Below are 15,321 nucleotides of genomic sequence, written 5' to 3'. Positions count from 1 at the left end.
TAAAAAATAACTGCTGCTTTATACAGTGATATGTTTACATGACATAAGTACATAGAATACAGAGTTTATTAAGTTTATTAACTAGCTGTTTTTAGTAAAAATAGAAATAGATTTTAAAGTGGTTATGTTTTAGTTAATCATCTGATATGTTTTCCATCTGGAAATATAGTGTTATAATAATTATATACTTTGTCTTTTACATTTAACTAATAAGCATAGAATGTTTAAACATGTGGGAAGTAATTATTTCATACTCATACATGTTAATCGAAAAGATAAAGGGAAAATAATAGTTACTTTGTCCTGCAAGATATACACATGCTATCAAAGGAGATAAAACTGACCCATGTAGAAGCCAAAATGAGACAGAATGGAGTGTGAGTCATGTAGATAATGAAGAAGGGAAGGCTCAATGAGAGCCAGTTCTCATGAAAATACTTATTCTGCTGGACTGTACATGATGTTTTCTGATAACTTGGCAAGATTCTTGGAAGGAGTCATACTAATGAAAAATATAGGTAATTATCTTTAGGAGAATCAGAAAGACTTTAGGAGAATCAAATACTACTGTATTTTACTGGTTTATGTCATATTTGGTTGATATCCCTTGGAGCCCTACCTTTTTCTGAAGGGACATGGAAGAGGAATGGGTTGGGGGAAGAGGGGAGGTAGAGGAGAAGGATTGAGAGGAGAAGAGGGAGGGGAAACTACAGTTGGGATGCAGTATCTGAGAGAAAAAAAATAAATGAACAAACAAAAAATGCATAGTGAAGAACATTGGGACATTAAAATCTATGATTTCTTCATTTTCGGGGTGTTTGGACTGTGCAAAACCATAGTGAAAAATAACTAAAATAAATAAATGAGATTACAACAAATTAAAAGTTTTAGCAGACACAAGACATAGTTCATAGGATGGAAGAAAATATTTATAAAGCAAACTTCTGACCGTATGTTATGAACTCTATAAATCATTAGCAAATAAAGAACCAATTAAAAATAGACAGTAGATCTAAGTAGACATTTCTTAGCACTGACATACAAGATATATGAAAAATTACTACTGACTTGGGAAATGCCAATTAATGTTATGGTGCGATATTACCCCAGTAAGAATGACCATTGTTAAAAGGAAAAGCGACTGTTGTACATTGTTTACAAGAATGTAAGTTAGGACAGCCCTACACTGAGGTTCTTCCCAAAGCAAAAGACAAAACTACTGTTATTCGGCAACCCTAATAGTAGGTTTTTATGCAAAGAAAATTAAATTATTATGTTGAAGAAACATCTTTCTCCCATATACACCAGCATTATTTACAGTAAATAAGTAATGAAAGTGACCCATGTCTGCCAAATGATAAAATTTTGTACACTTACACAGTGGAATATTGTTTAGCTTTAAAATGATTAAATCCTGTCATTTCTGACAGTACAGATGGAACTGAAGGTCAGTAGGTTAAGTCAAATAAGACAGGCACAGACAAATTGTACATGGTATCACTCATGGAATCTCAAACATTTTTGTCTCAGAATATTAATGGTAGACCAAATTCTAGGGACAGACAGAGAGAGAAGAGGTAGAGGAATATTGAGTTTCAGTTAGAATCTGATATGCACTGTTGATGTGTGCAAAAGTTTTTAAAGTTTTTACCTTAAAAAAATAACATTCATATTACCTACATGGTACCATGTTAGTATGTACAATCCTAAAGTTTTTATGCATTGGGTAAAAACAAACAAACAAAAAAACCCCAAAGTTTTGGAAATAAATAAATGTAAGGTGCAAGTTTGTAGAAATTGTTGAACATTGTTTGTCGTAGGTGCGAATGTTCCTGCCTTATCTGAGGTTTTGAGGGTGATGGTAAGGCTAAAATTTCAGAAATGTTCTTTCCTGTAGAATATCTAAAGATATAACTTAGGATTTTGTATTTTAGTATTAAAGAATTGTAAATATCACAACGGTGGTAAGTTTCACTGATTGTTTGGTAAAATAAGTCATAATATTAAATGACATTTTAATTATTTTTCTTTTCCTTTTATCAGATATATTGAGGCTATGGTTCACCGTGTGAGTACTCGGCACCCAGCTGCAATTGTAGATGATCTTCACACTAAAGTCCTTAGAGAAGCTGTGCAAAATAGTAAAACTACCTTCTCAGAAAATGTAAGAAGTCTTTGATTCAGTGGGTATAGCAAGTTGAGTCTTCCACATGTGTTGGAATATCTAAACTTGTAAAACCTAAATGTATCAAAATTTTATCACTAAGTTAAATTGGAATCCATCTGATATGTTCTAAAAACCATTGGCTTCATAATAGCACACATAACTACTGTGGATTAAGTAGCACTAATTAAAAACCATAGCTTTATTTTTATTCTTCTGTTTCAAAAGTAGCTTAGTTCTAAGCCTTTTCTAACATGCCTTGTTCTTAAATGATGAAAGCGTTAAGATTTATTTTAAATGTGTGTGTGTGTGTGTGTGTGTGTGTGTGTATGTGTGTGTAGTTATGTGCACATAATTACAGATGCCTATCAAAACCAGTAGAGGGTTTTAGACCATCTGGAAGTAGAGCTATGAATAGTTGTGAGCTGCAAAAGGAGGATCCTGGGAACAGATCTGTGGTACTCAGGAGCTGCACTATAGTCTTGTAAATGCTGAGTGGTCCATGGTAAGCATTCTTTAGTATTAGTATTTTATTGCTTTCAGAAGCTAAGATAGACTTTTTTTTTCTCTGTCCTGGAAGTCACTCTGTAGACCAGGCTGGCGTTGAACTCAGAAATCTACCTGCCTCTGCCTCCCAAGTGCTGGGATTCATATCTTTAGCTTCACTTTATTTTTATGTTGTTTCTTTTTCACCTCAGTGAACTGAGTAACTCTATTTTCTGTGTGACATCTCTACTCCTGCTGTCCTCTGGCTGTGCCACCAGTTGCCTAACAGTCATGCACTGGTGGTCTTTGGATGATTCTCTTTTGATTTCTTTCAAATTTATCCGTATCATATATATATATCATATATATATTAGGAACTAGGATGGGGGAAATTGAGCATAAGTGTTTCTGGTAAACTAGTCATTGTTACTCATTCTTAGTTGGCCTTTCATGTGCTACATTCAGGTATTTCTGGTGGAATGGTATAAATAAAGGTAATGTGAGCTATTTCCACCCAATAAGGAGCCTTTGGAAACCAAATCAGCCTTCAAAACTATAGAGTTCAATTTTATTACTACTACTGCTACTACTACTACTACTACTAATAATAATAATAATAATAAAACCTATTATAAAAATATATGATTACCATTTTTGTTTATCTATGAATGGTTTTTATTTTTGTATATAGTGCTGTTTTCAGTCTGGTGAGCTGGCCTATTTGCCAGCTTTTGCCTGAATTTCAAGATTGACTATTAGGATAGTTGATGTCATGTAGTCTGGCAGTGGTAACAATGAATATACGTGTTGTGGATGATTTAGAACTTAGGAAATGCCTGGAAAATAATTTTGTTCAATGCTTTCAGTTATCTCCCAAGCAAGATATTCGAGGAACAAAATCTGAGCATCCTATGATAGGAACAACTAACCAGGGACAAATTCACACAAATGCCACAACAAAGCAAGATAATGTGACAATTAAAGGTCTGCAGGCTAATGTGAGCATACCAAAGGTAAAGTTAAGCTTTTCAGAAACATTTTTCTGATATAAGTTGGCATATTTATTTGTTTTGCCTTATGTTAGTGAAACAGTTTGCAATATCAAAAGATATACTCCATTCTCTTAATGATCTAATATACATTTAATATAATTAACTTAATTTAGCAGACTACTAGTAAATATCTAGTAAAATGTTTTATATTCATCCAGTAAAAATTCAATTGTGTTTTTTTATTGTTTGAGAATTTTATGCATTCATATAGTGTGTTTGATCAAGTCTTCCCAGTTCCCTCCCCCTGAACTCCTCCCTCTCCACCTCTACCACTTTTCCCTCCCAATTTCATGTGTGTGTTCCTTCTCTAAAGCCACGGAGTCAACACTTAGTCTCTTAGTATGTGCACAGCCCATCAGGGACTTTATTCCTGAAGAAAACTGAGTCTCTCGCTGGTAGCCATCAGTTGACTAGAGCATCTCAAACACGCTTAGGATGTTGTTGAGCCCCTACTTTTCTTGCTGGTTTGGCTAGCTTGATTTTTTTTTTAAGTGTAATTGTTTTTAATTGAAAAAACCTTCTGTATAGAATATATTTTGATGGTGCTTTTCCCTCCCCTGGTTCATCCCAGCTTCCTTTCCACCTCCTTACCTACTCAGCTATATGCTCATTCTCTCTCTCTCTTTAAAATAAAGAAAACAGGGACATTAAAAAATCAAAATAAACATGACCAGGACAAAAACAAACAAACAACCAAAGCAAATTGGGAGAAAAAGCATCTACAAAAATACAACTCAGTTCTTTTTGTGTTGTGTGTTAGCCAACTACTTCTTGGAATGGGGCTTGCCCTAAAATATGGTTTATATTCCCCGTGAGACTCCATTGGAGAAAGTGAGTTTCTCTTTTGCCAGTGGTTGTTAGTTGCAGATAGCTTTTAGAGCCATCTGGCTTTAATTTATGTGGATCTTCTTGTTCATGCTGCTTACAGTCTCTCTGAGCTCAGATGTGCATCAGTCCTGCTGAAAGAATACTTGCTTGGAGACACCGTCACCTCTGCCTCTTACAATCTTTCCTCTTTTGCTAGAACCTTGATCCTTGAGGGGAAGGGTTCGTTGAAGACATCCCACTTACGACCTAGAGCTCCAAAGTCTCTGACTCTTTGCATTGTCCAGTTGAGGGTTTCCGTGTTAATTACCATCCAACACAAGAAGTTGTTTCTCTAACGAGGCCTAAGTGAGGCCTAAGTGATCTTATGGATATAGCAGTATGTCATTAGGAACCATTTTATTGCTGAGCTCATTTAGCAGAATAATAGTAGGAAGGCTTTCCCCATAGTCCCTCCACCTATCTAGTTTTAGGTTCTTGGCTCCTTTCACATTGTCAGGTATGGATTCCACCTAGTAGAATGGTCAGAAAGTGTTTGGTTTCTCCCATAACCATTGCAACAATTTATCTTACAGGCATGTCATTGTTGTGGATTGCAGGTTTTACAGCCAGGAAATAGCTTTTCTCCAGTAGTGGGCAGAGTACCTGCCAGTGTCATAAATGGTTGACATGATCTTGTGTTATATACAGTTATATATAATGCTTGTCATATCTAGAAGGCACAGTTTCACAGCAGTTATTCACCATCTTTGGCTCTTCAGGTCTTTCCTGCTCTCTTTCTCACTGATATCTGAGACTTGGGAATAGGGGTGTGATACAGATATTCTGTTGTTTCTGAATGAGTACTCTTATTCTCTATATGTTGATGAATTGTAAGTTTTGGAATTAATTGCCATCGAGTTTACAAAGAAACTTCTCTGCATTTTTCTTTTAAAATGTAGTTGACCACACTCTGGTGGGAGAACACACATCCATATGTATTGTATGTAGCACAAATTGGTCTTGAAGATTTTTTTTTTCTAAAAAAGACACAAAACTGGGTGGGTAGGAAAGGAAGGAATAGATCTGTAAGGAGTTTGGGAAGGGAAAGAGTACAATCAAAATTTCAACTAATAAAGAGAAACAGCTTCTTGAGCGTTAAGAGATGCAATAATAGATGAGTATAAAGACATACTTAGGAAAAAATTAATACTGTGTCTATTTAGCAAAACAATATTAGTAGGTTTTCTTCAGAGTTTGACCTATCCAGCTACCAGTTCTTGGCTCAGTGAACAATTCCAAGCATGAATTATCTTGATTAGGCCTTAAACTAGTCAGAAAGTATTGGTTACTATCATAACATTTTTGCCACTGCTGTACTAGTGAGCATATCTTCACAGGGATCATGGCTGTTTTGAGAACTTAACAACTTTTGTCATTATTACTTTCAGATAGATCTTTATACTGTTATTATTGTTCTTTTATTTGTATTAGTGATCTAGGTATAAAAGAAACTTTAACAATTCTGAAATCTGTGTCATTTGTATGTTAGGTTAACTTATGCTTGTTGCAAGCTTCAGTGGAAGAAACTCCAGCCACAGTTCCTAGCAGAAGTGTGACTCATGTTTCCCTGGTGGCTTTGTGCTTTGACAGAATTGCTACACAAGTTCGTATGAACAGGTGAAAAGATCTTATTACTTTGCGCCATGATTGTTGGAATTGAAACGCTTTGTTCTATCCTAGTTATTCATAATTATTTAAAAGGAACATTTGGGCAATGTAATTGATATTGGTTTAGTTTAGATAGAGTGCTTCATTTTAAACATTGTAGTGAAATGTTTTTATTGTATGAAATTATTTAAATGTTAACCATTTTGTACATTTTCTGTTTCCATTAAGAGGTGTGGTTGAAGAGACTGCAAATAATGTAGATACTAGTAAAACATCAAATTTTGATAGATATGTTCATGCCAGCAAGATGCAGCCTCAGTCATCTGGGTCTCTTAGGTCAAATGCTGGAGCAGAGAAAGGCAAAGAGATTGCTGCCAAGTTAAATATCCATCGAGTCCATGGGCAACTTAGAGGTCTTGATACTACAGGTAAGCTTCAAAAATTTTGTTTGTCACTTGTAAATGTGAAATTTTCCAACATTTTCCTTTGAACATTGCTGCAATTTGATACTATAAGGAAGAGAAACGCACTTCTATGTATGTTGTACTCATCATATTTAACTATTCTATATCATGTTCTGTGCAAAATGGAAATTATGTTTTAGGACTATCTGTGTTCTAGGTCATTCTAACTGCTGTGTCTATCTCAGGGTTTGTCTTAGAGTTTCTGTTGCTTCAGTGAAATACCAGGACCAAAAAACAAATTTAGGGAAGAAAGGGTTTATTTGGTTTACACTTTACATTATAGTTCATCATCAGAGGAAGCCAGGACAGGAACTTAAACAAGGCAGGAACCTGGAGGCAGGAGCTACTGTAGGTCATGGAGGATTGAGGCTTACTGGCTTGCTCTTCATGGTTTGACCACCACCCATTTATGGGGGCATTTTCTTAAATGAGGTTCCCTCCTCTCAGATGACTATAGCTTGTGTCAAGCTGTTGTGAATTATTTAGCATACGCTTATTTTATCTCTTTGTATAAAGTCACAGCATCTGACTCAAGGCTTTTTAAAAGGCAAATTACTTTTTATAATTACCTGCAAACTCTAGTCTTAAAACTGAGGCAAAGCACAGTGGTTTGAGTTGTAAAAGGTCTGTAGATTGTAGTGGTGACCAGTTTGCACTTGTTTATTAGATCATAGGCTTTACATTATGTAACTTGAAGCCCACCAGCTAGAATTACAAGCAAAAGTCCCCATGAAGTTCCACAGCACATTTGCATAAAAATGCAGAACAAGTGCAGATGTTTGAGATGCTCAGTCTCATGGCATTTGATAGCCACAGAGAGATGCGGTCAGTTTCTGAGTGCAGTGCTCTGGGCTTTCTGTTGAGTATGCCCTCATGTGGGGTAGACTGCTCACAAACTTAAACACACTTAAAACTAACTCTAGGAGATTTAAAGAGAAATGCAGATAATTAAGTTATCAGAAAGATTTGAGAAAATGGAGATTCATTTTACTCATTGCCTGTGTAAGCAGTGGATTCTTGGCAATGTCTAATAAAACCCAGTTATATAAAATTTTAATGTTAAAGTGTCTTTAAGTAAAAGTTAACTTTTCCTAGGAAATAATGTTTTTCCTGAGGCTACATAATTAAAATAATTTTATTCTGTAAATTATGAAAGCTCTTTAAAGTACTTTGCCAGAAAGCTGAATTATTTAGACCTTTGTTGACAGAATTCTTTAATCTTGATGAATTCATTGTTAACTCTGGAATCGTCTTTACTGCATTGGAGATAGCTTTATTTTCTTTACATGTTTTGTTTATTTTTCTGCCTTTTAAGAATACCAAGGTGCCTTTTTAATACAACTCATACTGACATCTGATTTTTGTTTTTTTCTTAAAAAGATTTTCATTGTGCTCTCTCAATAGTAGACATTGGGACCTGTGCCATCACTGCCATTCCCTTTGAAAAGTCCAAAGTTTTATTTACTCTTGAAGAATTGGATGAATTTACTTTTGTAGATGAGACAGATCAACAAGCTATCCCAGATGTAACACGGATAGGTCCCAGTCAAGAAAAATGGGGCTGGATAATGTTTGAATGTGGACTTGAAAATTTAACTATTAAAGGTAAACTTTAACCCCTGAGTTCTGCTTGGGTGGGGACTGAAGTGTATTTAACAGTTGTTATAGCACCCTGCATCAACATAATACAGCAGAAATTGTGGTGCTTTTACCTACAAGGGGTGTATAGACATCTCAGTTATGCAAGTGGAAGTTCCTTCCACAGCTACATAGAGAGTCCTTTTGTTACAAACCGTGGGGTCTCACGGGGCAGCTGGATTTAGAAATTCCTGAGTTTACTGGACACCACCCCTCCCCCACTTTTTTTTTTAAGTGTTTAGAGCCTTGCTATATAAGAAGTAAACATTTCATGTGAATTCTTCCTTTAGTGAACACTGCTGATCTATACTTGTTTCTTTTATAAGACAAGGGGAGGAGAGAAAAGGTGGAAGGAAAGTCTCATATGGTTGTGAGTAATACTTTAGAGCAGAAAGTTGAATTGTCGTAAGACTTTCAGGCTTAATCTTACATGATATAGTAATTTAAAATACTCGTAGCTGAATGCCCACTGCTTCTACCTAGAAAGTCATACATGACTCTCTTAGATAAAAGCAAAGGCTAGTGAGGAAAAACGTGATCTTGATGAAGTTATCTACAGATATTTAGAATATAACAGGAGAACACATATCCATTTTCCTTCTAACAAATGGCTCCCTTTATTTCCATAGGAGGAAGACAATCTGGTGCAGTTTTATATAACAGTTTTGGAATTATGGGTAAAACTAGTGTCACAGAAAGAGGTGGAGTGCTGACATCCAATAATTCTTCCGATTCTCCTACGGGCAGTGGCTACAATACTGATGTCTCTGACGATAACTTACCATGTGACCGAACCAGTCCTTCCTCTGACATAAATGGAAACTCAGTTTCAGATGAGCAAGTTGGTGATTTTCTAATGATACTAATAGTTTGGAAATAGAGAATTATATACTCAATTCAAAATCAATTTCTAGAGTATATTTCCTTGTCATTTCCTGTTTTAGACTTGTTGAAACATTTTGTTGACTATAGTATGACTAGAGTATAGTTAATGAATACGTATAGAAATATATACTTATGTTGCATATTCCTACCCATTATACTAGGTATCACAATACTCTGCTTATGTTATACAGATAGTAAACATTGGTTAAATAAATGAATTTATAGAATTTAAGAAAAGTAAGCCTTGATTAATTAATTAGCTTTTAGTTAATTTTAGAAGTAGTTTTATGCTTACTGGTAATCTTTTATATATAAGTAATAAAGGTTTTTAATCCATATCTGATAATTTTAGGTATCATCTTAAGTAATACCTTATATTCAATTCATTTATTACTTTTATTGTGGTAGAATTTAATTGTGATGGATATGGTAAAAGCAAAATTATTTAAAATTCCATAATGTTGAAAAGTTGGGCCACTAACTGGTGACAAACAAGCAAGAATTTAGTGAATGTTTACACATATACACATAGACTTCTCAGAGGTACTCAGTGTTCACAGTCATACTCACCTCTGATCCCCATTTCCTGGGGTTATTTATTTTTATTTCTCTGTGTATGAGAGACATATGTGTATGTGGGTATGGGGTATGCCACACCCTACATGTGGCTGTTAGTCCTCATAGGTTCTTCCAATGCTGTATAACCATGTTGGCTGGTCTTCGAACGTTGGAGGTCTCCTGTCACCACCTCCCATTTCCTAGTAGGTACACACTGACACACAGACACATGCTTGTGGGTGTTTTGTTTTGTTTTTTGCTGTTTTTAATGTGACTTCTGATGATCCAAACTCAGGTTTTCAGGCTTACTGGGCAAGTGCTTTCACCCACTGAGTCATCTCCACATCCCTAGATATTTATTTGGTGCATATTTGGAGAGTTTATCCATTTCTATAACAGCCTGTTGGCTCAGCAGGTAGAACCAATTGCTAGGTGTCCAGCTTGGCGACCAGGGTTTGATCTCTTGAATCCTTGTAAAAGTGGGAGGGGAAAACTGACTCCCCAAAGTTCTTCTCTGATGTCCATATTTACACCATGGTACTCTGCAACCACACTTACACATCATATTCACACACACCCACAATAATCATAAATAAAATTTTAAATTAATCACTTTCAGTATTAGTTCTTTAAAAGTGTTTGAGGGGGTTCCATTAGAATTTTAATGAAGAGAATTAAGACATATGTGTCTATGCATTAAACAAGAATTCTTTTAGCATTCTGTCCTTACCTTTTGAAAAACTACAGAATACTTTTTAAAGATTTTTATTTTAGGTAGAGGAGTGTTTTGCCTGCATTTGCATCTGTACACCATGTATATGCCTCATGCCCAACTGAGACCAAAAGAGGTGCTAGATCTCCACTGTGTTGGCACTGGGAATGGAGCTCAGGTCCTCTGGAGGAGCTGCTGGTGTTCTTGACTGCTGAGTCGTTCTCACTAGCCTCACTTTACTGAATTTTAAGGGCCTTTCTCCCAGATCTTGTGCTCCTTGGATTTTTTAACAATTTATCCAATAACCTCTGTGTTATTTTTTCCCATTTCTTTACAGAATTATTTCTCCTCAAACATGGGTATTCTCGGAAGTTATACTCATGACACTAATTTCCTTGGCTCACTGATATTTTCATTATATAGTGATACTTTCCCATGTTTCTTTATAAAACTTATGAACCATGACATTAAGTGTGCCATGGCTTCAGAGACTAGGCAGTCTGTAATCACATGCTTGACCATGCATGTTGCTGCAGTAATAATGCATGTCTCTCTCATTTTTTTCAAAACTCAAATTCTACATCTTTATACACTCAAATGACTAGTCTATAGCTTCTGGAGAAATCAATGTTTCACATGTTATTTATTATGTTTTGTGATACTGAGGATTAAACTTAGGACCTTACAACATGCTATGCAAGAACTAGCTCTACAACTGAATTACCTCCCCAGCCATAGAGGCTGTTTGTGTTGTTGATGGATTTGATTTGTTTCTGGTTTTTTTTCTCATTATTTTGTTTATCCACTTAACATCCTGATCATGGCCCCCTTTTCTCCTCTCCTTCCAGCCCCATCCTCATAAGTCCCTTCACCCATCACCCCTTTTCCTTCTCCTCAGAGAAGGAGAAGCCCTTTTGGCTACCGCCCTGCCCTGGGATATCAATTTCCAGCAGGACTAAGTGTATCCTCTCCCACTGAGGCTTCACCAGGCAGTAAGACTGGGGAAAGTAGAAAGCAACTTTCTACTTTCTCCAGTTAGAGACAGCCTCTTAATATTTAAGGGACCCACATGAAGACCAAGCTGTACATCTGCTACATATATGTAGAGGGAGCCTAGGTCCAGCCCCTGCACTCTCTTTGGTTGGTGGTTTAGTCAATGAGTCTCTATTGGCCCAAGTCATCAGGTTTGGCATCAAGGCAGTAAATGCCTTTGTTTTCTGAATCATCTCACTGGACCGTATATACTTTACTTTGATTTAACAACAACAAAAAAAAAAAAAAAGCTAAACCTTAGATACTCAGGACGCTGAAATAGGAGTATCTCTTAAAAGCCCAGGTCAATACTAGTCTAGGCAACATAGCAAAGTTTTCTCTTAAAAACAGAAATAATGAATCTGAAAAGCTTTTGTAAGGCTAAGGTCATCATCAATCGGACAAAGTGACAACCTACACAATGGGAAAAGATATTCACCAACCCTACATTCAGACAGAGGGACTAATATCCAAAATATACAAAGAACTCAAAAAGTTAGACTCCAAAAAATACCCAAATAACCCAATTAAAAATGGGGTACAGAGCTAAACAGACTTCTCAACAGAGGAATCTCTACTGGCTGAGAAGCATGTAAATATTCAAAGTCCTTAGTCATCAGGGAAGTGCAAATCAAAACAACTCTTGAGATTCCATCTTACACCAGTCAGATGGCTAATATAAAAAATTCAAGTGACAGCACATGCTGAGGAGGATGCAGGAGCAATTGCTTGTGAGAGTGGAAACCTGTATAGCTGTTTTGAGCAGCGTGCACAGGTCAGGGTTCTTTGTAAAGGTGTAGTCTGTTAAGCCTCATGAATGAAAAGGTTTTGTGCTTAAAATGCTAATAAGTCTGTCTGAATAGTTCTGGAGGATAAATGTTGTTTTTGGCTTTTTTATATAGGATGAAGGAGTTGAATCTGATGATTTGAAAAAAGATCTACCTCTAATGCCACCACCTCCAGATTCATGTAGCATGAAGTTGACCATTAAAGAAATTTGGTTTAGTTTTGCAGCTCCTACAAATGTGAGATCTCCTGCACATGCATTTTCTAGGTAAGAAATTTTAGAGTATAATTTTGTCCAGACAATTCCTCCATATTTCAGACAGCTTATCATTTTGTTTTGTGTGCTTCCTAAATTATTTTTCTGACATAGCTAATACCCCATGAGTGCTAAAATGGCTATTTTTTCCATCTTTCTCATTGAATATTTTCTATAGATACTATATATTGTCTAGTTAGCCCAATTTCTTTCCTAGTATTTTGGCTGTATTTACTTGGCTTGCTTCTTTATACTTTTGTTTTATTTTTCATTTCAAATACATTTCCCTCTTCTACTTTTCTTTTATTTTTTTTTTTTTTTGAGTGTTAAGAAGTCTAGGCTTTATTTTCCAAGCAAGTACATCTTAATTTGCCAAAAGAGAAGAAAATGGGATTTTGAAAGTGCAAACTCGGAGGAGCCTTTTCCCACACACCTACAAAGTTGCAGAACTCAGAGTTCAGACATGAGCATTCCATCACTGGAGTCTGCCAGCGGGGGAACTGAAATTTAGAATTCCATTATGTTTGAGCCGCAAAGTAGAGTATTTGCTGGTTTTACATAATGAAAGATAAACTCTTCCTGGGCAGTGTTTTATGAAGTTCAAGAACACAGGAATGTCTATGAAAGTAAACAAGGCAGCCACTATTCACTGTTCTACCTGGCCATAACTCACTTTCCACTGTGTCTGCAGGGAGAGCGATTGATTGGCTTAAACTTCTTTTTTTTTTAAATTTTTTTTATTTTTTATTTTTTTATTCGATATATTTTTTATTTACATTTCAAATGATTTCCCCTTTTCTAGCCCCCCACTCCCCGAAAGTCCCATAAGTCCCCTTCTCTCCACCTGTCCTCCAACCCACCCCTTCCCACTTCCCCGTTCTGGTTTTGCGGAATACTGCTTCACTGAGTCTTTCCAGAACAAGGAGCCACTCCTCCTTTCTTCTTGTACCTCATTTGATGTATGGATTATGTTTGGGGTATTCCAGTTTTCTAGGTTAATATCCACTTATTAGTGAGTGCATACCATGAGACTGATTTCCAGAGTGGTTGTACCAATTTGCAACCCCACCAGCAGTGGAGGAGTGTTCCTTTTTCTCCACACCCTCTCCAACACCTGCTGTCTCCTGAATTTTTAATCTTAGCCATTCTGACTGGTGTAAGATGAAATTTCAGGGTTTTGATTTGCATTTCCCTAATGACTAATGAAGTTGAGCATTTTTTAAGATGCTTCTCCACCATCCAAAGTTCTTCAGGTGAGAATTCTTTGTTTAACTCTGTACCCCATTTTTTAATAGGGTTGTTTGGTTTTCTGGAGTCTAACTTCTTGAGTTCTTTATATATATTGGATATTAGCCCTCTATCTGATGTAGGATTGGTGAAGATCTTTTCCCAATTTGTTGGTTGCCGATTTGTCCTCTTGATGGTGTCCTTTGCCGTACAGAAACTTTGTAATTTTATGAGGTCCCATTTGTCAATTCTTGCTCTTAGAGCATACGCTATTGGTGTTCTGTTCAGAAATTTTCTCCCAGTACCGATGTCCTCAAGGGTCTTCCCCAGTTTCTTTTCTATTAGCTTCAGAGTGTCTGGCTTTATGTGGAGGTCCTTGATCCATTTGGATTTGAGCTTAGTACAAGGAGACAAGGATGGATCAATTCGCATTCTTCTGCATGCTGACCTCCAGTTGAACCAGCACCATTTGTTGAAAAGGCTATCTTTTTTCCATTGGATGTTTTCAGCCCCTTTGTCGAGGATCAAGTGGCCATAGGTGTGTGGGTTCATTTCTGGATCTTCAATCCTGTTCCATTGATCCGCCTGCCTGTCACTGTACCAATACCATGCAGTTTTTAACACTATTGCTCTGTAGTATTGCTTGAGATCAGGGATACTGATTCCCCCAGAATTTCTTTTGTTGCTGAGAATAGTTTTAGCTATCCTGGGTTTTTTGTTATTCCAGATGAATTTGTTAATTGCTCTTTCTAACTCTGTGAAGAATTGAGTTGGGATTTTGATGGGTATTGCATTGAATCTGTATATTGCTTTTGGCACAATGGCCATTTTAACTATATTGATTCTGCCGATCCATGAGCATGGGAGGTTTTCCCATTTTTGGGGGTCTTCTTCCATTTCCTTCTTCAGAGTCTTGAAGTTCTTGTCATAAAGATCTTTCACATGTTTGGTAAGAGTCACCCCAAGATACTTTATACTGTTTGTGGCTATTGTGAAGGGGGTCATTTCCCTAATTTCTTTCTCAGCCTGCTTATCCTTTGAGTATAGGAAGGCCACTGATTTGCTGGTTGATTTTATAACCTGCCACTTTGCTGAAGTTGTTTATCAGCTGTAGGAGTTCTCTAGTGGAGTTTTTTGGGTCAGTTAGGTAGACTATCATGTCATCTGCAAATAATGATAGTTTGACTTCTTCCTTTCCAATTTGTATCCCTTTGACCTCCTTATGTTGTCGAATTGCCCGTGCTAGTACCTCAAGTACAATATTGAAAAGATAAGGAGAGAGGGGGCAGCCCTGTCTAGTCCCTGATTTTAGTGGGATTGCTTCAAGTTTCTCTCCATTTAGTTTGATGCTGGCTACTGGTTTGCTGTATATTGCTTTTACTATGTTTAGGTATGGGCCTTGAATTCCTGTTCTTTCCAAGACTTTAAGCATGAAAGGATTCTGAATTTTGTCAAATGCTTTTTCAGCATCCAATGAAATGACCATGTGGTTTTTTTCTTTCAGTTTGTTTATATAGTGGATTGCACTGATGGATTTCCGTATATTAAACCAACCCTGCATTCCCGGGATAATGCCTACTTGATCA

General features: G+C 36.5%; 1 protein-coding gene across 9 annotated transcripts in view; it reads left to right on the top strand.

Moving 5' to 3' along the window:
- The window catches only part of Bltp1 (bridge-like lipid transfer protein family member 1), a 204,637-nt gene that overhangs the window by 96,653 nt on the left and 92,663 nt on the right, over positions 1 to 15,321 (top strand). For 6 of the 9 annotated variants that reach the window (XM_052180612.1, XM_052180614.1, XM_052180615.1 and 3 more), the window contains exons 32-38: positions 2,044 to 2,164; positions 3,517 to 3,663; positions 6,059 to 6,186; positions 6,406 to 6,605; positions 8,046 to 8,246; positions 8,909 to 9,120; positions 12,369 to 12,520. In XM_052180612.1, the coding sequence (XP_052036572.1) occupies positions 2,044 to 2,164; positions 3,517 to 3,663; positions 6,059 to 6,186; positions 6,406 to 6,605; positions 8,046 to 8,246; positions 8,909 to 9,120; positions 12,369 to 12,520 (1,161 nt within the window). The remainder of the gene's footprint in view (positions 1 to 2,043; positions 2,165 to 3,516; positions 3,664 to 6,058; positions 6,187 to 6,405; positions 6,606 to 8,045; positions 8,247 to 8,908; positions 9,121 to 12,368; positions 12,521 to 15,321) is intronic. The other 3 variants (XM_052180617.1, XM_052180611.1, XM_052180619.1) reach the window with 1 other exon arrangement.

Source organism: Apodemus sylvaticus, chromosome 4, assembly GCF_947179515.1.
Source record: "Apodemus sylvaticus chromosome 4, mApoSyl1.1, whole genome shotgun sequence".
NCBI classification, from domain to species: domain Eukaryota; kingdom Metazoa; phylum Chordata; class Mammalia; order Rodentia; family Muridae; genus Apodemus; species Apodemus sylvaticus.
Note: the sequence above shows the minus strand (reverse complement) of the source record. Positions and strands in the feature narration are given on the sequence as shown.